This window comes from Dipodomys ordii, unplaced genomic scaffold (assembly GCF_000151885.1).
Source record: "Dipodomys ordii isolate 6190 unplaced genomic scaffold, Dord_2.0 Scaffold303, whole genome shotgun sequence".
Classification (NCBI taxonomy): domain Eukaryota; kingdom Metazoa; phylum Chordata; class Mammalia; order Rodentia; family Heteromyidae; genus Dipodomys; species Dipodomys ordii.
The window spans coordinates 218,752-244,315 of record NW_012267519.1 but is presented as its reverse complement, the minus strand read 5'-3'; the positions used below and the strand labels follow the sequence as shown (position 1 = coordinate 244,315).

Genomic DNA, 25,564 nt, shown 5'->3' with positions numbered 1-25,564 from the left:
GTTCAACCACTTTGGAAAGCAGTATGGAGGTTCCTCAAAAGATTCCACATAGAGCTCCCCTATGACCCAGCAATCCCACTTTGGGGCATTTACCCAAATGATCACAAACAAGGCCATATTAAGGCTACCAGCCCAACTATGTTTATCGCAGCATTATTTACCATAGCTAAGATATGGAACCAACCCAGATACCCCTCAGTAAATGAGTGTATCAAGAAAATGTGGTATACACTCTCTCTCTCTCTCTCTCTCTCTCTCTCTCTCTCTCACACACACACACACACTGGAATTCTATGCCTCCATCAGAAAGAATGACATTGCCCCACTTATTAGAAACTGGAAAAACTTGGAAAAAATTATATTAAGTGAAGTAAGCCAGGCCCAAAGAAACATAGGTCCCATGGTTTCACTTATTTGCAATAAGTGGTACATGTAGAAAAGGTCAAAAGCTATGTACATGTGACCATATAAGATGATATTAAGCAAAATGAACCCCAGGATAGGGACACAAATATTTTTTCTTTCATACTATTGTTTCTAACATATTTATAATGTACCATATGATTTTTTTTTCTTTGTATGTTCCTCCCCCATGGTATAACCCCTGTTTTCACTGTATTTTATGTTGGTGCCCTGCATCTTGTATATACATTTCTCTAATTTAGGGAGGGGAAGGGAAAAAACTAAATGCTTAAATAGGGATACAGGTTGACCCATTGTAACAATGAGATGTACAAGACACTATGTTGAAAACGAACTTTACAACTTTGGCGGGGGTTGGGGGAGAGGAGGATGGGAGTTGTGGAGATAAGAGGGAAGGAATGGAAGGGGAAAAACAAAGGAGGAGGCAACAATACTCGATAGGAAATGTACTCATTACCGTGCTCAGGTAACTGTAACCCCTCTGTACAGTATTTTTACAATAAAAATGTACCAAAAATAAAATTCTAATTTTTCATATAAAAAATAGTAGCACTTAGGGATAGTGCCCAGATCCTGAGTTCAAGTCCCATGACCAACAAAAACAGAAAAACAAAAGAATAACTCCAAACTCTACTTCAACCTTTTTTATTAGTGTGCATGACAAAAACTATTATAATAAAAAGTAAAATTTAAAAACTCTAGATAACATTATTTCCCATTTGCTTTACCCACCTCTAATTACCAACATGAACTTTAATATTCCCTCACTCTCCAAGTCTGACTTTTCTATATACCCCTGCCAGCAGGAAAATAAATCTAACTTGGACTCCATGTATATGACTGAAATAAAAAGGATGCTAGACATCCATGTTTGGTGAAGTCTTCCTTCAGGGGACTTAGCACGATCATTGTTGGTAATAGGCAGGGCAAATCTAATATCTGTGAGAAGTAAGAGAACCTCTGGAAGAGTAAGGTACTTTACTAATACAGTCCCTAAAGTGTAAAAATTACACACTCATTCATGGTGGCTGAAAATTTACCCATATAATGATTACAACTCCAATAGCAGCATCAAATCATACTTGCTGAATGGCTCTTATATATGTATTACAGTATCAAGATAATTAAGAGGAATCAAAATTAAGCCAAATTTTTATTAAGCCAATTATGAAGTAAAAATGTTCCTGAAATACTTTATTCCATGAAGAATAGTCAATATTACTATTAGAAAAGTAAGCTGTTTATTAATACCTATTTAATCTGTAGAAAATCATAAGAAGCTGCTAGGAGCTACATTTGAAAAGATCTGAAAGTCACACTATCTTTCATTATTAGCTGAAATGAACATTTCAACAATATTACATTGGTTTGTTTCACATTTAAATGTAATTTGATATTACAATACTTTTTTGTCATTGGTCATGGGTCTTGAACTCTGGGCCTGGCACTGTCCCTCGGCTCTTCAGCTGAAGGCTAGCTCTCTACTACTTGAGCCACAGTGCCACTTCCGGTTTTCTGGTGGTTAATTAGAGACAAAATTCTCATGGACTTTCCTGCCTGGGCTGGCTTTGAGCCACGATCCTCAGCTCTCAGCCTCCTGAGTAGCTAGGGTTACATATCTGAGCCACCAGCGCCCGGCTACTTCAACACTGGTTACTCTGTTTTTTTATTTGATGGTACTATTTAAGACTAAGACTCAAAATATTAAATTTAAAATGATCAAAAATCATCTGAGCTATATTCCTATGCAAGGAAGAGGAAGTAGAAAAAATAGAAGTTTGTACCTGTCTGCAGTTAAAGCATTCTTTTCCATGTAGAGATCTTCCTTTACCATGATATCAAGAGCAGTACTCAGCTTGGAATGGTCAATAGCTGTCTGTGTCAGATCTTTAACAGAAAGGATTTCAGGTTAGCTCTGTAGAAGTACATAGCTGTCATCAAAAGTGAATCCACAAAAGAATTTCTATTTAATTCGGAGATTTATTCAGCTAGTAAGGGCCTTCTAATCTTGATTCATCAAGTGAATCTTACAGTCACTCAGCCTTTCAGTATTTCAGATTTTCTGAACTCCTTATCCTTCAATAACACTGGAAACTAAGAGAACTCAGGCATGTGGAGAAGACAGCTTATAAAAAGCAGAAGGTGAGATTTATGTCAAAATCTTTCACTTGAAATATCAGAACAGTAGATAAGAGGGAGAGTCAAGATGGTTGGAGAGCAGACTTCGCACTTACATGTTCCTCCAAAAAGAAGAACTAAAATAGCAGGTGTATAACTGCCTGCTGAAGTGACTTCATGTGGAGAAGCAAATGGAGTAAGTCAGACTTCTTTCATTATAATCTCAGAGAGTTACAGGCCTGCAATTCCCAAGGACTGTGATTCAACTGGCTGAACATATCCAGGAACCCTCAAATCATGAATATATAAGCTACCTAAAGTAACCCCACATATAACTTTGAAACTGAGTGTGCATGTGAGACTATGTGTGGCCACCTTTGGCCATGCGCCACTTTTGTCTAGAAAGAGAATGAACTGTTGCACAGTGTACTGCCACTAGACAAGAGGGTACAATGAGGAGATGCAACTGGGAGACAAGGGGCTAGAGTTGTGCTGATGGAAATAATTTAAGCCTATAAACAGTGTGCTGTGCAGCAGATGCATTTATGAACAAGTGTGCCTGTAAATAAAAGCATGATCATCATCCCTGGAACTTTGTCTTTGGCCTATCTAAACCAAAAGAGAACCTGAGAATTTGTAACACAGCATGAGAAATTGGAGTTCAATAGGATAATAGTGAAAAGTTTGTAAAATCCAGACATCTGGGACTGGAACATTGCTAGAAAAACAAAATATTCTATCACTTATACCTGTTTCCACAGCTGGGGGTTGTAGAGTATTCCATCCGTAGAGGTAAAGGTGAGAGAGAGTCCCAAACAATGCTGTCAGCACACATTTGGGCACTCCTAGCTATTGTAGCTCTTATAGGCTTACAGCCTAAATAGAAAAGAAGCCTAAAGTTTGGACAGTAATCTAGACTTTGCAAAAGAACTTGCTTCATCTCCTGAAAACCCTTAGGGAGATTCCCTGTAACCTAGTGTCTAAATTTGCACTGCTTTAAGTGTCACCTCCCCCTCCCTCTCCAATATCCCCACCTCTGGAACTCTGCAAGTATTCTAAAATAGCTCAGTTTTTGGCAGCTTCATGAATCAAACTTGGCTTGGTGGCCTGATGCTGACACAAACATACTGACAGGGCTATATGGGGGGAATGGTTGCTGAAATGCAAAGGGAATTGGGCAAGGATAACATCCTCAGGAACCAAGTGATCAAGAAACCTGCCCTCTGAGACTGGATGTATACTCAGTCAAGTGTGGTTTTAAGCTGGTTGTAGAACAGATGTCACTTATGTCAGCAGTTCAAAGGTTTGCTAACAAGGTGGAGAAAAGAACTGTTTTCACTCCTTCCCCACCTCCGTGGAGTACTCTGGAAAGTTTTGAACAATACCACAGTAGCTTGGCTGTAGCTCAACATCCAAGGCACACAAAGAATATCCAGAGAGGAACTTTGTCCAGTTTTAGTCTCATTCTGCTGACCCTCACTCCTACAAATACTGCCCTGAAGGGTACACACCCTAAGAAGTTTCAGAGAGAAACTTAACACAGTGCAGGTTGTATTCCAGTAACATTCTTTCCTGTGAGCACCTCGGTTGAGATTAGTTTTGCCTGGCTCTAGTTCTGACTCACTTGGCTTGGTCTGATCCCCAGTAAGCACTACAACTAAAATAATTAGAGGAAGAGCCTGGCCATTGATGAGCCTGGCCCAGTCGCAGCCAAAAAGAATGTTCCTCCTGCAATTGCACCTTCACAGGTCCCCTGTATAGGTCACTGTGCACCTTGTCACTGTTGATGAGATTGGGTGCAAGTGCCATGGTAGATGCTGCAAGTCCTGCCTCTTTACCCTTCCTCTCCCTATGAAGCACCTGCACCTTCACAAGTGTCTAAAGCAGAGGATAAGTGCTTCAGAGTCCTCACTACTTCTAGAGCAGCCAGAACTAGAGAACATTTCAAGTAACAGAACTAATACCAGTAGTACTTGAGGAAGCCTGCATAGACCATAAGGCTTCCCATTTTCTTTTGTAGGTGTAAGTGTACAGACTGTACCGTACACAATCAGTGGTCTACACTAAAGTTGCTTAATCTAATAGAGTGTCCTCATTCTTGTGAGATCCACAGTGGCAGTGGATCTCTCTAAGTCTGATATGCACACTGTGCCCAAACTTCCTAATCAGAGACAGAGAAGCTACAGGAAAGTTACAACAAGGTGCCCATCTGGAGATAAATTAAACATTGCATAGCAAACTGAAAAATATCTTCTGGAGAAAGACATTTTAAAAGAAACCCATTCTTTAGGCCACATATAATGCTGCATACTTATAATCTCAGCTATTTGTGAGGCAAAGGTAGGAAAATCACAGATCAAAGACATCCTAAGCGAAACTTACCAAAACTCTTTCAGTTATCCAAACAAAAAAAATCAACAAAGCAACATCAAACAAAACTGAGATAAAATGTACTAAACATTTACAGGACATTCCAGCCAACAGCTGCATGATACATGTTCTATTCATAAGCTCACGGAACTTTCTCTAAAACAGTCCATATATTAGACCATGAAACATGTACCAATAAACTCAAAAATATGGAAATCATATCCTGTAACTTTCCTGATTACAATGGGATGAAACTGGAATTCAACAGCAGGAGAAATTTCAGAATATTATAGATAGTTGGAGACCGAATCAAACACTTTTTTTAAATAGAGGATCACTGAGGAAGTCAGAAAGGAAACTAAAAAACACTTGAAAGGAATGAAAACAGAAATATAACATAGCCAAACCATGTGTTATACAGAAAAATAAACAGCACAAAGAATCCAAAATTCATATGGAATCATGAAGAACATGAATAGCCAAGGCATCTTGAGCCAAGGGAGTAGAGTTGATTCCATCACATCATCTGTCTTCAAGACAGAGCCACAGTAGCAAACATAGCATAACATTGGCATAAAAAAAACAGAGAGATGCAGGGAACAAAATAGAAAACCCAGAAATAAAAGTACATATCCATAGCCAATGGATTCTTGGCCAAGTTGCCCAAAACATACATTAAAGAAGCCAGATTCTATGACAAATGATGATGGAAAAAAATGTATATCCACACTCAGAATGCTAAAGCTTAGCTGGTATATCTTACCCTGTTCAATAAACTCAAAATGAATAAAAGAACTTAATACCTTAAGCTCTCAAAGTACTTGAGTAAACCATAGGAGAGACTCTGTCAGATATTGGCAGCAACAATTACTTTCTAAATGGCACACTAGAAGATCTGTAAATAAGAGCAAAGGCGAACTTGACACATCAAAATTAAAAGCTCTTTTACAGCAAAGGAAAAAAATCAACAGAATAAAGAGCAAGTTTCAGATAGAGAGAAGATTTTACTATTGATGTGACAGAATTAATATTCAGGGTATTCAGAAAACTAAAAAATTTAAACACTAAAAGGACAAGTAATCCAATCCAAAAATGGTAAATGATGTGAATAAACACATCTCATGCAAATTAAAAGTACAATGAAATTCCATCACACTTCAGTCAGACTGAGCATTATAGAAAAAAATGCAGCAAGTACATGGAAAAAATGGCCCTTATACAATGTTGGGGGAAATATGTTAGTAATCTACTGTGGAAGTCAGAATAGAGATTCCTCAAAATTATCATACAATCCAGTGGGATAACTGGACATATATCTGAAGGAAACAAGTTAGCATTCAAAGTAGATAGCTACATACCCATGTTTATTGTGGTACTATTCATAATAGGTAAAAAACAGAATCAGCCTTGCTGCCCATCAACAGATGAATAAAAAGTAGAATAGCACTTATGTGCATAATGGTATATTATTCAGCCATACATTATAATTTGCAGATATATGGATGAAACTGTAGGATACCACGTTAAGTGAAATAAGCCAGACACCGAAAGACACATATTACATGTTCTATTTCATATGTGGAAACTGAAACATTAAAAAAGATCATCAGAAAATTGAAAAGGAATTGCCAGGGAATGGTGAGGATGCTGGGATGAGGAGGACTTTATTGTTTTATTTCATTCAGTATTCATAAGAACTATGATACAGATCAGCATTGGAATTAGGAAACTACAGTTTTGAAGTCCATTAAACAAATTACCAGAAACAATAATACACAATAGCATATCAAGTAGTTATAATTAAGATGTGGTATATCTGCTGTATACAATAAAACATGCAATTAAGTAAGCTATTTTCTAACTCATTTTCAATGTGGATCTATAATATTTTTCAGTTGTCACCAAGGTACACTAAAAGTCACATATCAAGAATCTTAAATCTCACTCCAAGATGATCTTACTTTTCTGTGTTAAAATTTCAAAACCGTCATCAACTTATATCCTCTGTACCCTAATTCAACAGATATCTACATTAAAATATATTATCTAGCCAGACACCATACCGGTGACTCTACCCTAATTCAACAGATATCTACGTTAAAATAAATTATCTAGCCAGACACCACACCGGTGACTCATGCCTGCAATCCTAGCTACTCAGGAGGCATAGATCTGAAGATAACGGTTCAAAACCAGCCCAGGGAGGAAAGTCCGTGAGGTCTTATCTCCAATTAGCCACCAGAAAACCAGAAAACTGAAAGTGGCACTGTGGCTCAAGTGGTAGAGGGCTAGCCTTGAGCTGAAGAGCTTAGGGTACAGTACCCAGGCCCAGAGGTCAAGCCCCATGTCTGACAAAAAAATACTAATAAATTCACACACACATATGTATGTATGTATGTGTGTGTACATATATATAATCCTGGGGCTTGAACTCTGGACCTGGGCTCTGTCGTTGAGATTCTTTTGCTCAATGCTAGCACTCTACCACTTCCGGCTTTTTCTGAATAGTTCATTGGAGATAAGACTTCCATGGACTTTCCTGCCCAGGCTGGCTCTGAATTGTGATCCTTATGTCTCAGCCTCCTGAGTAGCTAGGATTGCAGGTATGAGCCACTAGTGCTTGGCTTCACTAAGCTATTTATGAGGGACTATGAACTAAAAATTGAGTTTACTATCAGTGACCTCAAGTATCACCAGAGAAACATGTATGTTTCACCAAATTAGAGTCATCGTTCCAAATATTTCTTCCTTATTTCAGTCTTTAAGAGTTTAAAGTAGCTACATGTGAACGGGTATGCAAATTAATGTTCCATTAAATTTTCTGAGATCATTAGCTAATTGGTAATTTGAGTTCCTATGAGGTTGGATTTGTCAAAACAAACTTCAAATGCCTAATATGTAGAAAAACCATAAGTCCCAATATTTACATGAAAACACATTACACATCCAAAAATTTTATCCAGAGCAATGATAATGATAATTATCATAATGATAACTCTTATGTTAACAAGAACTCCTGGAATAGGAGAAAACATAATTCCAATAACAAGTAACTTGGATTATTTCATACATTCTCCAAAATCAAAATACAAGAATGTTATCTATTTCTCATGTTTTTAATGGACTTGGTCATTAGTAAGTCTTGTCAAACACAAGTAATTCATGCTTTATTGGCCTCCTTCTCTGGATCTAAAATCTGCTAATTTTCCTTAACAATCAGGGTCTTGAATCTTGTGCATAAAAGGGAGGGGGCAAAGAGAAGAAAAATTCAAAAGACAGCTTTCAGAAAGGTAAGAAAGGAAAAGTGCACAGCTATAAAAGCCTTGTGTATCCATTAAAGGATCATAAGCCACAAGCTGTGTGTTCCTTTAACCTAACTGCTCTCAAGCACTACCTAAAGAAGTAATAGTATTATTCATGACTTACCTGGAGAGTGGTCCTCTAAACAGGTTTTGTCTTCCTCTCTCTGTCCTGGTGTTTCAGGCTCCTGGGTCCCACTCTCTGAATCACTGGGATTGTTCCGCAGCATAGTTTCTTAAGTCTTAGGCACCTTGGTGTTACCTTGAAATGGGGAGTAAAGAAGAGGCAATGTTAGATTTGGCTCTGATCTATGGACAAGGGAGAAAAGGGCTTACCTGTACTTTGGTGACTGACCATGCTGATCCTAGTTAAGGAACAAACACTTCAAGGGCTTCTAAGAGGAACTAGAATCTTTTAAATGCCATACTTGAGACTAGTGGGCTTTTCTTTAGTGAAATCAATGAAGTTTGGGCAAGCAAAAGAGAAACAAAGGTCCAGAAATAGACTAACAGAAGTGTGGATTGCACTTCACTAGCCAAACTAGGGAAGGAATCTGTCTGGACTCTAGTTACCTTAATTAGTTCCAGAATACCCCCTTTTTGCTTCAAGGCCACCCAAAGAGTCTTACTGACCTGAATTCAAAGAGTAGACTATATCACACACATACACACACACACACACACCACTCAAGAACCAGTTCCCTTACCTCTTCCTGATCTTTAACACACTGCTCTGGTGGTGGCTGTGTCTGTTAGTGAGACCCCAGCTGCCTACACATCATAGTCCTGGGGCATACCATGGTGATCAAGGGGAGAGGGGAGATCATCTGGGAGGGGTCATAAGAAACTATAGGGATGGTGTAGAGGTACACCCCTACCCATGATCCTAGGTAAGATAGTCCAGAATAGGACACAATGGGCAATGTGTTGCCTTGGTAGCAGGCTTAGGGCCATGTACCTGGGTATCAAGATGGACAGGAAAAAAAAAAAAAGACGAGGCCAGTGGCTCACGCCTGTAATCCTACCTGCTCACGAGGCTGAGATCTTGAGATTTGAGGATCATGATTCAAAGCCAGCCCAGGCAGGAAAGTCCATGAGACTCTTAACCCCGATAAAGTATTGAGAAAAAGCTGAAAGTGGCGCTGTGGGTAAAGTAGTAGAGCACTAGCCTTGAGCAAAAAAGCTTGGGGACAGCACGCAGGCCCAGAACTCAAGCCTCAGGAACAGCATGTAAATGAAAAAAAAAAGAAAAGAAAATTATGTAACTTTGTTTTGAGTGAGTCTATATACCATATAAAGTAAGGGAGAAACAGATTATTAAACACTAGTTGTACAATTATGGGAAGCAAGTGTCTTTTACATGGGTTCTTTATAGAAGTTGTGTGGTGAAATTGACAAGATATAAGCCTGGGAGGTAGCATATTTTGGTTTGGGTTCTGCCAGCTGAATTCCAGGCATGTTCTTCACTGAAATACAATAGTGCGCCCTTGAATAAGCCAAAGATGCTAGAATAGGGTTCTCTTATTCACATTTTATTCACAATCTACTTTGTCACATCACTGTCCAGTTATAGAGTAATATGAGGGTCCCTGGATTAGCCCATTTCTGGCTCTTAAGAAAAAATTTTAATAAGGTTTATGCTTTGCACTGTTTTGTACTTCTCTTTCATCCTAACTTAGTTTCTTAACACATTAACTTATATTTTCATAAAATAAGATTATACTTTTATCAAATTCTCATCAAATCATCCCTTCTTAGTGATGATAGTAGTGTTCCCTTCTTAGTGATAATAGTAGTGTAGAGATAATGCACATGTGAATTTTAAGGAAGAATGTAACAGAAGCTATTCAAGATCTTTTCATCTTAAGGAAAATCCACTCTACCCTCCAGCACAGGAAGATATGGGGAGGAGATTAGTACAGTTGCTGTTAAGTGGAGAGTACTGTGTGTCATATTAATTAATATTAAATACTTATACTCTCCTGGTCTTGCCCCAGTAATGTCAACTTTTAAACAGATCGTTCTCACACTAAACTCAGGTCTTTTACTTGATTTGAACATCAGATTTTATATTCCTAAGGTATGTGTTTTATTATATTTGAAATTAATACCACATCTTTTTCATTTTATTTTATTTTGTGAACATACTGTACAGAGGGGTTACAATTACATGGGCAGGATAATGCGTACATTTCTTATCAAGCATTGCAGCCTCCTCCTTTGTTTACCTTTTACATCCCTTCCCAGCCTCCCCCCACCCCCCATTAATACCACATTTTAAGAAATCTAAATTTGATTAGGTTTCTAAGAAAATGTTTCTAGAATAGCACCAAATGCACTTGTAAGCAAAATAACATTGTTTAAAAACCTACCACAGACAGGCGCTGGTGGCTTATGCCTGTAATCCTAGCTACTCAGGAAACGATCTGAGGATCGAGGTTCAAAGCCAGCCCCGGCAAGAAAGTCTGTGAGACTCTATCTCCAATAAACACTCAGAAAACCGGAAGTGGTGTTGTAGCTCAAGTGGTAGAGCACTCGCCTTGAGCTGAAGAGCTGAGAGACAGCGCCCAGGCCCAGAGTTCAAGCCCCACGACCTACAGACAAAAAAGCAAAACAAAACAAAAACCTACCACAATAATTCCTGAAATTCTATTAGTATTTAATTCAAACAAATTAAATAGTCTCAAGTGTCTTTTCATATGAAAATCTCCTGGGGGAAATTTTAAAAAAAAGTTAGAAGTGTCTGCATAATAAAGGAGGAGGATAGGAAAACAGAAAATTATAATTTTTCCAGGTTTTCCCAAACAGCTCACTTAATAATCTAAATCATCAGCAGTTACAAATGCCAACAAGACAAAAATTAGAAGCCAGTCACAGGTGGCTCATGCCTGCAATCCTAGCTACTCAGGAGGCTGAGATCTGAGGATCACGGTTCAAAGCCAGCCTGGGCAGGAAAGTCCGTGAAATTCTTATCTCCAATAAACCACCAGAAAACCAGAAGTGGCACTGTAGCTCAAGTGGTAGAGCACTAGCCTTGAGCTGAAGAGCTGAGGGACAGTGCCCAGGCCCAGAGCTCAAGCCCCACGACCAACAAAAAACAAAAAATTAGAAAGTAAAATGAATAGAAAAAAGGGGGTGGGGGGCAAAATTTAAAAAATTAAAAAAAGAAAAATCATGTGAAAAATATAACTTTTCCCCAGAGATTCAGTTAATAACAACTGATTTTTATATAATTATATACAAAACCTTCTTGTATTTCTAACCTATCTGCTCTGCACAGGCCACTGCCCACATAGTAGATAAAACAGATTAAATGAACAAACTGGGATTAGTAAATTACTAAAGAACACATAATCAAGCAAGAGAGATAAGTCTTGAATATAGTATGCATATGTGCTTGCCTTGCATGCATGAGGTCCTGGGTTCGATTCCTCAGCACCACATAAACAAAGAGCCGGAAGTGTCACTGTGACTCAAGTGGTAGAGCACTAGCCTTGAGCTGAAGAGCTGAGAGGACAGCACCCAGGCCCAGAGTTCAAGCCCCATGACCAACCAAAAAAATTCAAAGTTTGTTTAAGTATATATAATCTCATATATTTACATACATTATATAATACAACCTTGCCTATATAGCTGAAAAATTATATATCAAAATTCAGGAAAACTTAATTTGCAAAGGTTTGGTAAACACCAGAAGTGGAATACATATAAGAAGAATATTTGGGAACAAGAGAGGTTTTTTTAATGGACTATATGGAGTTATTTTTTTCTTTCATTTTTTTTCCTTTCATTTGTCGCCTGTTGTCATTGTTTTTGATTTTGTTACCCTGTGTCTTGTATATATGTATATCTGATTTGGGGAAGGAAACAGGAATCATAAAATGGTTAGACAAAGGACAGAGGTGAACCAATGCAACAGAGATACTCACAAGACACTATGTTGAAAATGAACTTTCAGCTTGTGGGGAGGGGAGTCTGGGGGAAGGGAAAGTGGGAGAAAATGAGGGAGGGGTAACATTGTTCAACAAGAGTACTCCATGCCTTACTTATATAACTGTAACCACACTGTAAATCACCTTTACAAAAAAAATAAAATAAGGGGCTGGGAAGGTGGCTCAGTGGTAGAGTGCTTGCCTTGCATGCCTGAGGCCCTGGGTTCGATTCCTTAGCACCACATAAGCAAAAAGAAAAAAAAAGCCAGAAGTGGCGCTGTGGCTCAAGTGGTAGAGCACTAACCTTGAGCTGAAGAGCTGAGGGACAGCGCCCAGACCCAGAGTTCAGGCCCCATGACTGGACCCCCCAAAAAAATAAAAAAAAGAAAAGAAAATTTAAAAAAGAACAATATAATAGGTAGTCAGGTAAACAGAAGGATATCTGTTATACTATTTTAAATCAAGGAATAACTCAGCCTTTAAAGCCCTGAGCAAGATCATACAAGATTACTTCGGCTTTCATAATAATGGAATCCCTGTCTCATATTTCTCTCCACTCAAACTGCAGACCCTCTCTAAACTTTCTTAATGGGTGAATACCTTTGTTCAGTACTAATATTGCATTTGTGATCTTTTTAATGTAAAGCCAACCCTAAATCTGTGTGTATGTGCATGTGTGCGTGTGTGTACACATTCATGTGCATGCCAGTACTGGGCATTGAACTCAGGGCCTGGGCATGGTCCTTGAGCTTCTTTGTTCAAAGCTAGCATTCTATCAGTTGAGCCACAGTGCCAGCTCCACTTTCAGCTTTTTGGTAGTCAATTGGAGTTGAGCCTCATGGACTAGCTTTCAACTGCAATTCTCAGATCTCAGCCTCCAGAATAGCTACAATTACAAGAGTGAGCCCCTGGGTCCCTAATAATTTTTCTTCAGGAGGATGACACTCTCTCTCTCTCTCTGTATATATATATATATATATATATATATATATATATGCTTCATTATATTATATATATATATATATTCATTGGCTTCCTTTACTCTTTATCATACTTTTAGGTCTCCATTCTGGATATACATACCACAGTTTGAAATATCATTTAATAGAATTTCATGTCTTCATCAGAAAACATTTATCCTTCAGACTGCTTTAACTCATATTTGTTAGTGTAATCATCTATTAAATGATATCTGTGCTTATTATTCCAAAAAAAAACTTTCTAAAGAGTCAATCCTATGCAAAAAGATATAAAAATGGATCAATTAAAAGACAAATATTCTTCAAGAGGTACACAATTTAGAAGGATTACTAGATAAGAATAACCTAGTTAATACATAGGATTAAATATTTTCTTTTATACAGAAGCATCTGAGGCTCAGAAATTCCAAATTATTGTCTAAGGCATAACCATTTTGTAGAAGTTGGAGCTAGAACATATGTCTCAGATTGTTTATTCCATAACACACAGAACCATGCAAGGGCAAAAAACTGATCATTCAACTGAGCATTTACATTTGTTAATGAAAGTGTAAATGATAGTTATAAATGAAATCCTCGATCTCAACATCAAACAGTATATTGTAGTTGAAGATAAACAGCTAAAGTGATTAGAACTTGTGAAATACAGGGTTATATTTTTAAATAAAATCAAGATTTAAAATAAAATAAATTTATTTCATTGCAGTCTCCTTTATAGCACAGAAAACATAATATTATGTGCTTTTCTCTTTTTTTTTTTTTTTTACCAGTCCTGGGGTTTGAACTCAGGGCCTGGGCACTGTCCCTGAGCTTCTTTTGCTCAGGTCTAGCACTCTACCACTTGAGCCACAGCACCAACTTGCAGGTTTTTCTGTGTATGTAGTACTCAGGAATTGAACCCAGGGCTTCATGCATGCTAGGCAAGCACTATACTACTAATCTATCTTCCCAGCCCATGCTTCTGTTTTTTGGCAAATATTTTTCTCCACAGAATATGAAAGAAGTATGTGAAGATTCAAAGTGATCTGGGGGCAGTCACAAAGTGAAACTTTCAAGTAAAAAATGTGAGGGATGATACCTGGAGAAGCTATGAGAGATCTTAAAGGAAAGGACTTTCAAGGCAGTAGAAAATAAACCTGGTAACAGTGCTTAGTGTCTACTCTCTTTTCATATCTCCTGTTATTCTTTTCCATTAGCTCTGGCCTCTTTTTGTAAACAAGCCAACTGTCTGCTTATCATAAGGTTTTAAACATGCTATTATTTTTCTTTCTGATATTTCTTGCTCTTCTAGATTCCTTTCTCTAAATTGATTCCTCATTGCTCAAGTCACAACTTTCAAGTTCTAAATTACTCAGAGAACCCTCTATGCCCTACAACATAAGGAAAAACCTCTTATTAGACTCTCCTAATATTTTATACTTTAAAAACAGAAATCATCAGTTTGTAGTTATATATTCATTTATATAATTAGTATTTACTGATTATTGAACTCTTATGAAACTAAGCTTTCTAAAGGTAGGAGTCATGTATGTTTTAGTTTTTAGTGTACCTAGGACATAGTAGATAGTAAATTACTCATGGAATGCATAAATACCCTAACCCTACAGAGAAATAGCAGAGTAGAAAGAATGATATAAAATTGAGCACCCTCCATTACAAAACCTGCTGGACTATTGTATGCCAGCCTTTCTCTCTATCTCAGAAATGTTTCTTCTCTGTCTCTTTTTCAGTTCTTGGCTTCAACTGAATATACAGACAATAGCCAGACAATCTACAAGATGGTCCAAAACTTACGATGTTTTGATAGTTTTTCAGATTTACAATGATGCAAGAGTATAGTCACAACCATTCTGTTTTTCATTTGAGGTATTCAATATATTTCATGGTATTTTCTGATCTATAAGATACTTTAGCATAAGGATATACTTGTAAAATAAAGTTTTTCTTTACACTTTGCATGCCTTTACCCTTACTAAGGTATCTATGAAAAATCCAACCACTCATTTCATACCTAACATTGAAAGACCAGATGTTTTCTCATTAATATCGAGAAAAAGACAAGGATTTCAATTGTCATATCCAGTTGGTAAAGTAGTAGAAGTTCTAGCCAGGGAAATTAGAAAGAAAAAAAGTAAATGCCTCAGTGGGCATTTTCCATTTTCTGTTTTTCCTGGAGAGGCATAAAAAGACTAGAAATACAATAAACTGAAATTTCAGCAATACTTCTTTTTCTATAAACCCAAAGTCAATTTGATATAGTCTTTCTGATTTGCCATCTTACATAAACCTAATACCAGTGGCTGGCTTGGAACTGGTCACTCTTACAACAGAAGAGACTGAGTGCTGGTGGCTAACAGTTGTAATCCTAGCTACACAGGGTTAAGATCTGTTGCGCTCAATTTGAAGCCAGCCTGAGCAGGAAAGTCCATGAGACTCTTATCTAAGCCATCAAAAAGCCAGAAGTGAATGAAGAAGGGGATGACACTGTTCAAAAAGAAATGTACTCATTGTCTTATGTAGCTGTAACCCCTCTGAACACCTACTAAGAAACTGTTGAACATGTAGGTGCTGGAGGTTCATGCCTGAAATCTGATCTACGGACGAGGCTGAGAGCAGAGGATTGTGGTCCAATGCCAACATGGGTAGAGAAATCTGTGTGGCTCCATCTCAAAATGACCAGCAAAAAGCTAACCAAATCAAAAAAGCTGTGGTATGGTTTAAGTGGTAGAGGGCTAGCCTAGCAAGCAAGCTGAGTAAACATGAAACCCTAAGTTCAAACTCTGTGACCAATGAAATACTACCAAAAAAGAAAAACAAGGAAAAAAGATTAAACATCATGTTAAACGCCAGATTAGTGAAACTAGAAACTTCTGTGCCCTGGAAGGGGCTGAGAGAAGAAAACTCTGGATTTCAAACATTGTTCCAGTACTATCTCAAGACCGAAACTAACATGTGCATAATATGATGATTACTAGATAACAGCAAATTAGGTTCAGACCACTGAAATGGCCAAGTATCAAAGAAAAAGCCATAGATAGTTTTCATCTAATGAAATCTGTTTCTGGGTGGGAAGTGGGAAGTGGGAAAGGTCGAGGCTTGGTTTGGATGAATGATTTCTCTCCACTTTCACTGAAAAGCAAAGACAAAATGTAAAGAAAAATTGTATTCTCTTTATCTACAATAATAGTGGTGATAGTAATAATACATCATTTTCCTAGTCACCTTCACATATATTCTTCCACTTAAAATTTTCTCAGATATAATACATTCTTGACAAATGACTTAGACATAACTTTTTGGTTTGTGGCCTAGGGTTAGACTATCCTTGAACTCACTATGTAAGCCAGGCTGGTTGGTACACCTTGAAGGAACAGGATAATATTATAGAGAAAGGATCAAAAAAAACTTTGATGTACAGTCTATGATGTGCCTCTCCTTTTCAATCTACTTTATATACTTCATTTGGTTACAGAGCCAACCACTCATTTATATTCCTATTTATCCAATACTTCTGCGAGATTGTAAGTCCCTGAAAAACAAGTATCTGTTACTCAATTCTTGAATGTCTCCATATGACCTTAGATAAACCTTTTGCTATGTAGCCTAGGTCTAGCATAGATTGGAACTCACTTTGTAACCCACTATGTAATCTACAATGCAACCCAATTTTCCTGTCTGAGTTTCCCTAGTGCTGATACTATGGGCGTTTACCACTATGCTTAGCTTAGATACAGTAAACTCTTGATAAATGCCTGCTGAATTGAAGAATTGTCTTTATAATTTCTGAAATGTTTGACAAAGTTTTATATTATAATCTAGTCCTAAAAACAATCTCAGCAACAAATCATTTATCTAAAGCAGAAATATGTATCACTAAAATCATCTGAAAAACATGTTAAAACATATCTCTGGGTCAGATTCTCCTAATTTCTGATTATTACATCTGGAGGGCAGCCTGAAAATTTGTATTTCTGACAGGTTCACAGATGATGCTAATGCTGCTGTCCCAGATACAGTACTCGAAGAATATTGACCTAAAGCAAAAGTCCTGCAGTCTACTCCATTTCATCTATATACTATTTTTTTTGTCATTTGTGCAGCTTGAACTTGAGACCTGGGCATTATCCCTGAGCTTTTGTCCACAGGCTAGTACTCTACCGTTTGAGACACAGCTCCACTGGATTTTGGGTGGTTAATTGGACATAAGTCTCATGGACTTTCCTGCCTGGGCTGGCTTTGAACCACAATCCTCATATCCCAGCCTCCTAAATAGCAAGGATTACAAGCGTGAGCCATCATCTCCCTGCTTCTATATATTAATTTTTTAGAAATAAATTTTCTACATGAGACCCAGAATCCAGATGTTGGAAGGAAAAGATTGTCATGCACCCAAAGATTGTGATACATCATCAAAGGAGAGAAGTAGGTTTGAAGCTAGTGGCTCATGCCTCTAATCTTGGCAACTCAGGAAGCTGAACTCTGAGGATTGAGTCTCAAAGCTAGCCTAGGCAGATAAATCCATGAGAATCTAATCTCCAGTTAACCAGCAAAAAGTCCAAAATTAGAGGTATAGTTCAAGTGTAGGGTGCCAGATGTGAGTATATGTTGGGGAGAGAAAGAGAGAAGTAATAATAATACAAAGTTTAACTTTGTCAGACCATGACAATAGAACATCCTAACTGAACCTTAATATCTAGAAAAAGAGCCTAGGAATACACACAAACCATTAAGGGTCAGTCTGATGTTTGTAGTTCAGGGACTACATATTGAGAAGTTCTAAACATCATTGCAAATAATTATCACACCTTGAGTGAAACTACCTTCTTTGCATATTGAGCAATAACTGTTTCCTGTTCAACCTAAATAATATCTCGTTTCCTCTCTGGGTTTGTTTCTTCACTTATCAAATGCAACTCTACTATATAGCATGCCTAGTTCTACACTAGGTCCTGCCATCAGGTTATGCCCTTTTCCTTTCATTGTAAGTGTAACTCTTACAAGGCCTTAATGATGTTGTTTTTTGCAAATAAATGGATTCACAGCAGTATATTTTCATTTACAGGTATAGAGGCTATTGAAAACATATTGGATTGGAAAGGCAAATGATCCCAGTAGGAAGAAAAAATGCCCCCACATTATGTATTTAAGAAATTGAGAAAGTAAAAGAGACTAAATACTAAGTAATATATATATATTAATTTACCAATAAAAAATCAGTTGAAGTTATTTTAAGAAAGAGAGAGAAGTGGATTAGATGTGTGATGGTGGCATTTGAATTGGGTACATAATAGGAATTTATGAAAATGTCACAATGAAATCCCCTGCACAAATAATATATGCTAATAAAATAATTTTTTTAATGTAAGGGGAAAATACTCCACAGAGAAACCATGTTTTTCCCATCATGTTTCTGTGTTATCGGGTGCATCTCTCACCTCTTGCCATGTACTGCTCATCTGCCTCCTACCAACACACACACCCTGGCACTTATACTGCCCAGTGGTAATTAAATACTTGAATAAGCAGTATGGTTACTACATGCACTACTAGGTACAACTAAGCACTAGGAGTTACTGCCCATTCTTGTTCACCTGACAACATTCATGCTTTCCTTTATACCCTTTGAAACAGGCCCAGTCTTAAACTGGATTAGTGTGAAGCTGTAGAGATTAAATCGGTTATGAATGCATAGTATCATTATGAAACTTACAAATGGAAAAACTGAAAAGAGAGTAAATGTGTTGGATGACAGAATCAGGATCCAGAGATCTGATGAAAAGCATATCTACAACCAAGATTGGTTCCCCATCTGTGTAACTTGGATCCAATGGATGGATATAGGAAGTGTCATCAGGGAAGATTTAAAAGTACAAGCACACAATATTTGATTTTAAATACTGGAAAATGATTACACTGTGTAAGTCTTTCAGTATGAAGTCTATGATTATTGGACAGAAGTTACATGGTTGAACACAATGAAAGCAGTACAACCCTGCAAAGGGCTAAGTGACTTAATAGAATGATGCTATAGGTAGAAGATAAAGTACTGCTGGCCAACATAGTTTCTTCTAAGGTCCAAATTCTCGATAGCTACACTAAATCCTGTGATTTTTAGTAGCCTCATCAGTACTTGAACAAAGTTGGCCTTCCTACCATTTTGCTTGTGGAAGTTTACAATAAAGTACATCAAAGAGCTTCCATTTTCTTTAACCTCAGCAAAAATATAAGGAAATGACCCTTTAGGAAAGGGAGATAAGAAAATACAAGAGACACTCTTGGGACAGGAACAGAGAGGCACAATGACTAGGTTCATTTGACATAGTACTTTTTTTGTGTGTGCCAGGCCTAGGGCTTGAACTTAGTGCTTGGGCACTGTCCCTGAGCTTTTCTGCTCAAGGCTAACACTCTACCACTTGAGCCACAGCTCCATTTCTAGCTTTTTAGTGGTTAAATGGAGATAAAGTCACGGACTTTCCTACCTGGACTGGCTTTGAACCTCAATCCTTAGATCTCAGGCTCCTAAGTAGCTAGGATTACCAGCATGAGCTCTGGTGCCTGGCCATAGTACTTTTTTTTTTGTTGTTGGCTATGGGGCTTGAACTCTGGGCCTGAATGCTGTCTCTCAGCTCTTCAGCTCAAGGCGAGCGCTCTACCACTTGAGCTACAGGGCCACTTCCAGTTTTCTGAGTGTTTATTGGAGATAAGAGTTTCACAGACTTTCCTGCCCGGGCTTGGCTTTGAACCGTGATCCTGAGATCTCAGCCTCCTGAGTAGCTAGGATTACAGGTGTGAGTCACCGGGGCCGGCCATAGTACTTTTTTTTAAATAAAGATCCTGGTCATCAGGCACAGTGGCTCACACTTACAATCTTAACTGCTTGGGAGGCTGAGGTACAAAGATCATGTTCAAGATAATTCCCAGGCAAAATGAGAGATTACCTTCTTGGCAGGTAGCACAAACAGCTTCAGGGGAAATGGAAATCGGCAGAGTTTGGTTCAGGTGAGTGCTCAAGCAGGTAGTGAGACTCTTGTCTCAAAAATAATCATTGTAACTGGGTACTAGTGGCTAACATCTGAGATAAGCTCGGACAGGAACTCCAACTCTAATCTCCAACTAACCACACAAAAGCCAGATGGAGCTGTGGCTGAAATGGTAGAGCATTGGCCTTCATCAACAAGTTCAGGGACAGCCCTTGAGTTCAAGCCCCATCATTGGCACATACAAAAAGTCATTGTGGACAAACATAAATTTAGTCTGTAGCTCAGTGGTTGAGAAGCAGCCTGGCAAGGGAGAGGTCCTGAGCTTAACACCCAGTATCACCAAAAATAAGTAAATAAATATTCTGCAGTAATAGGCCCATAATGTTTATATTTATAAATATGACATATAACTGAATTATAGGATGTTGGCTTTTCTAAATTTAAACTGAGAATAGCATTATCTAAGGACAGGGATTTGGAACATGCTCATTTCTACGCACCCCTTGTTGCATTGCCAGTTTGAACTGTTATAATAATATAGTTGGATTAAATTCATTTCTTCAGAATTGTAGATGTTGGAAGTATCTGATCAAGGTCCAACAAAGTTCCTGGGGAGGTGAATAGGCAAAAAGACTATTTCCCACATGACTCATCTGTTAATAGTTTTCTTCAACCATTTTGGTTAGCTGAAAGGGTACACTTATGTACTGTTAATTCCTAAGAAGACCACTAAGAATAAACCACGGGAAGATTATGACTATATTTTTAATGCTTTATTGTAAATGAAAATTAAGAGACTACAAAATTATGAAGCAGAAGGCACCCATTATAGGTTAAACCGACTCACTCTGTAGGGGGCACAAGGACCACACCCACAAAGGTCATCAATAGTGAGATTACTGACAGCATGTCATCTACCATCTGAAATTTCAATTTAAAAACAAATTTAAGGGGACACTGGCTACTGTTGACCTCTTAGCCAGGGAATATAGAAGAGAAATCATCTACAGGTACCTCAAGTCTCCACAAACACATAGTTTTACAGAAATAAGCCTAAATTAAGCAAGAATGTCAGGTGATGTTGAAGCTTGCTCTTGAGAGGCAATCTGCATTTTAGGATGTTTGATCACACTCTTTCTCCTGCTGGATAGCTGGGGAGAAAAACAAAATAAGAAGTCATAAGAATAACGTTCTCATAAGATTAATTTGTTTTTTGCAAAAGAGCTCTTTGCTACCAGACTGGCAGGGGGGAGTAATAGCTTAGTGGTAGAGTGCTTGCCTGGCATGCACAGGTCCTGGGTTTGATCCCTAAAATTATTAGAAAGGAATTAGTCACTGAATGCTATGATACCTGCTTTAAATTTACAAACAGAAATCATTACTAGAAATCCTTGTGCATGAATGTAAACTATCTCAAGATTCATTAGAATTCACATCAACTATGGTTTTTTTGCACTGTTTCCATTTTCCCATAGACTATGTAAATTTGAAAAGTAAAACAAATAATTTTGTCAAATGTATCAAAACAATAAGCAAATTATGCTTTTCTTTTTTTGGGGGGTCCGATCGTGGGGCCTGAACTCTGAGCCTGGGTGCTGTCCCTCAGCTCTTCAGCTCAAGGCTAACACACTACCACTTGAGCCATAGCTCCACTTCTAGCTTTTTTTTTCCTGCTTATGTGGTGCTGAGGAATCAAAATCAGGGCCTCATGCATGCAAGCGTCTACCACTGAGCCACCTTCCCAGCCCCCAAATTATGCTGTTCAATAATTTTTTGGGGGTCCAGTTGTGGGGCCTGAACTCTGGGCCTGGGCGCTGTCTCTCAGCTCTTCAGCTCAAGATTAGCACTCTACCACTTGAGCCACAGCGCCACTTCCGGCTTTTTTCTTTTTGCTCATGTGGTGCTGAGGAATTGAACCCAGGACCTCAGGCATGCAAGGCAAGGGCTCTACCACTGAGCCACCTTCCCAGCCCATTTTTCAATAATTTTGACTTACTTTGGAGTTCTCAAATAATGTTGACATAACAAAAAGTTTTCTGCAGCATCTGTGAATATATTGTTTGTCTAGAAATCTTCCTTGAGAAATTCTGGAGAACAAAACTGATAGGCTTATTTACAGATTAACTTTGCCCATTGTTTGATTCAACTAGAAATCCTACATGACTTACTTTCCTTTGAAGGAAGAGTGTTTTTTTCCTCAGTATTAGTTTTCTTCAGTTTTGTTCTGTCAAACTTCTCCACTTCGGACATGTCTGGCTTATCACTCATCTTGACTAAAACAGTGAAAAATCAAATTTTAAGGTTATTCAGAACAATCATCAGATCCAGAGGCAAAAGTAAAATATTATCTCATTTAATAACAATGTATATTTTTTTGCTTATTTTAACAGGAAACAGAAATCAACCTTAGAAAAGTCTCGTTTTTATTAGAATATTCTCAATTTCACATAATTACTTTTGGTAGGCAGTGATGATGAATTAATATACACTAAAATTATGACGCCCAATAAGCCCAGAGCCAATATGTCTGACTTCTAAAATCACAGCAATTCTGAAATGGAGGGGACAGAAGCACCAGAGTAGATAAGGACAGAAGATCGAGGATGAAGATAAGGGTAAGGAGGAGGAGGCTTACCACAAGGGCTGAATTGTGTGATAATAGAGGGTAGAACTATTTGAGTATCTTCACTTTCTATTCAATTACAGGGTTTTTTTTTTGCATTTTCTGAGTGAAAAACAGCAACACACATACACACACAGTTGAACTAATTTCTTTCTATTTTAAATGTCCAAAGACCATAGACTAAGATGCTACAGTAAAAGGAGGTATTTAATTCAGTCTAACCAATTACACATGATATGCAATCTTGGTGTCACTGGTTTGTAAATGCTATTAGAAAGAATAGCTAATTAGGATCTGAAGTGAGACTTCAGCAGAATGAGTTGTCTCATTTCACCCTGTGTTCTTGGTACACGGTAAGAGGCAAGAAGGTAAGCTGCCTGGCTGTGGGCACGAGACGTTTGGTGACCACCAATCATTCCGGGTTTGCTCAGAAGAGACAATAGGAGCCCACACACACCAGAGGGGAAAGCTCTCTCCTCTGCATGCCTCGCCCCACCCTGGTGGGAGAAGGCAGGGCCAGTGCCCAGGGTAGAGTGGAGAGGACCCCAAGCAGCCACAAGTTCCAAACTCGCCCCCGTCCAGTCAAGGCTGCCCCAAGAGTCTTGTTTCTGCGATCAGACGCCAAAGGAAACGCTGGCGAACCTGGGATTAACAGAATCATGGCAGGGCGGGCGGTCAGGAGCAGTTTGCGTGCATTTCAAAGTACCTGTTATCGCTGTCGTGTGCCTTAGCCCAATGGGGGTGAAGAAGCCAAGGGCCAAGACCCTGAAAGCCCTTCCAGAGTAGCCCCAACCCTCCTCCGGGTCCTCCCCGTCTGGGAACTGCAGCGACAGGGCTGGACGGCTCCGGCCGTCCGGGGACGCCCGGGAGGCTCAGCATCCTTAACTGAAAACCTGGAGGCTGCGCCCGAGGAAACAAAGGCGCGGCCTCTCACACGACCCACCCGCCGCGCAGACGCGAAACATCGGCCCGGACCGCCGCCTCCTCCTCCCCAAATCCCGCACATGCCCCGCGCGCCCTCCCGTCCTCACGGTCCCCGACTCCGACCGGACCACGCGTTCTCACCTGGAGGCCTGGTGGCTCCCTTGAGGACGCTGGCAGGAGTAGAACGCTGGCTGGCTCGGAGCCGGTTGGGTAGCTGAACGGTTCCGCGCGGGTCTTTTTAAGTCTTGTAGCAGGCCACACCCTCAGGCCTCGCCCCAGACCTCTCCGATTGGACGGCGGATCCCGGACCGTTCGGTTCCTCCTCCCACGGCGGCAGCTCGGAATCTCAGCACTAGCTGCTACACCCTCACCCCTGCCACTCGCCAGCCGGCTTTAAGACGCCATTGAAGACCCCGCCTCGGACTCGCCCGGGGAGAACCCAAGGGAGAGCCGACTTCCTCTCACCGATTCTGCCTAGGGGGTCGGCATTTCCCTGGAATCAAATCTTTCAAGCACTCTCCGCTTTTTTTTTTAAATAGAATATTGAGATGACCGTGGTACGGACGCGAAACTCAGTGATCTCTGTCCCAATCCTTAGCCAGGCAGAAGAGCAGCAATGCTGCTCATGGTGAAGGTGGGGGGTACGAGTTCATCCACGCCCGCAGCTGGACATCTCTGTGAAATGATGCAGTCCTATGTAGAAGACACGTTTCTCACTTTCGCTTCCACTAAAATTTGATATCAGACAAATTACAATAATCATGGGAGAATCTGCCGAGACTATCTGTATGTTCTCCAATCCATAACACTTTGCTTGCGCAAGAGACAAAAACATGTCAGTAGACGGAAATAAAAATTCCACAATAAATGACAATATTGTGAGGAGAAACTGAATATTTCTGTTACTTGAAGAGACAAAAGTTTAAGGTCATTATTTGGGTACTCACCCAGAATATTAAGTGTTAAGGCAAAATGGAGGTAGAACTGTCCAGATTGCTCCCCAGATTTTCCACATGATCTACACATGTGGTGTAGATCTACACAGATCAAAACCCACTGTGTTGATTAAAGGTTGTCTGAAATATTCCCCACCGCACTCTATCCCCTTTTCCATACTCTCATAACACTTTGTATTGAGTTTTGTGTGATTGGTGGACAGATCTCAAAACCGAAATACATGCATTCAACAATATTTCTAAAATGTCTCATGTATTAAATACAATAATTTCTACTACTAACATTCACATTTTGTTGTTAATATTTATGTCTATTTATTTTGTCTTTTATCAAGGAATGAAAACATAATTGAAAATTTGAGGTTTTCTTGGTCTTTACACCATTTCCATTTACCTTCCAACCCATTTTCCTATCATTACAATTCCATTTTATTTGTTTCCAGGAGAAAATAGGGGCATTATTCAAAACAGTGCTCCAACATCACTCTCAACATCGCTTGAAGGTGATGCAAAACTCCAGACACTCTGCACTTGCTATCCCAACCCTGAAATCATCTACTCCTATCTGTCTTGAATTCATCAGAACTCATCCAATGGGCTGAAGGTCATGATGTGTGTCTGTAATACCAGCATTTGGGAGTCAGAGGCAGGAGGATCATCAGTTCAGGCTAGCCTAGACTGCATAACAAGACCTTATCTCAAAGAATAACAATAAAAAAGAAAAAAGGAGGAAAAAAAACTTATGTAATGATACTATGTACATCTGTGAGCAATCATTGAAACAAGAAGCCCCCAATTCCCAATATACCATCAAAGGGTATATCCATGTTCCCTCTTTTACTTCACTTATCTCCTCTAATATGAAAATACAGGGGCTGGGAAGGTGGCTCAGTGGTAGAGCGCTTGCCTTGCATGCCTGAGGCCCTGGGTTTGATTCCTCAGCACCACATAAGCAAAAA

The 25,564-nt window shown here is 39.0% G+C and overlaps 1 protein-coding gene across 1 annotated transcript; it reads right to left on the bottom strand.

Annotated features, from left to right (window-relative positions):
* Window positions 1-20,928: 20,928 nt before the first annotated feature.
* Tmsb15a (thymosin beta 15a) lies at window positions 20,929-23,888 on the bottom strand. Its single transcript, XM_013036590.1, has 3 exons — window positions 23,791-23,888; window positions 22,271-22,375; window positions 20,929-21,253 (listed from the first exon to the last, which is right to left on the bottom strand). Exons 2-3 carry the CDS (start codon window positions 22,368-22,370, stop codon window positions 21,216-21,218), a joined length of 138 nt encoding a protein of 45 aa, XP_012892044.1. The 5' UTR covers window positions 22,371-22,375; window positions 23,791-23,888; the 3' UTR covers window positions 20,929-21,215.
* Between the last annotated feature and the right edge of the window lie 1,676 nt (window positions 23,889-25,564).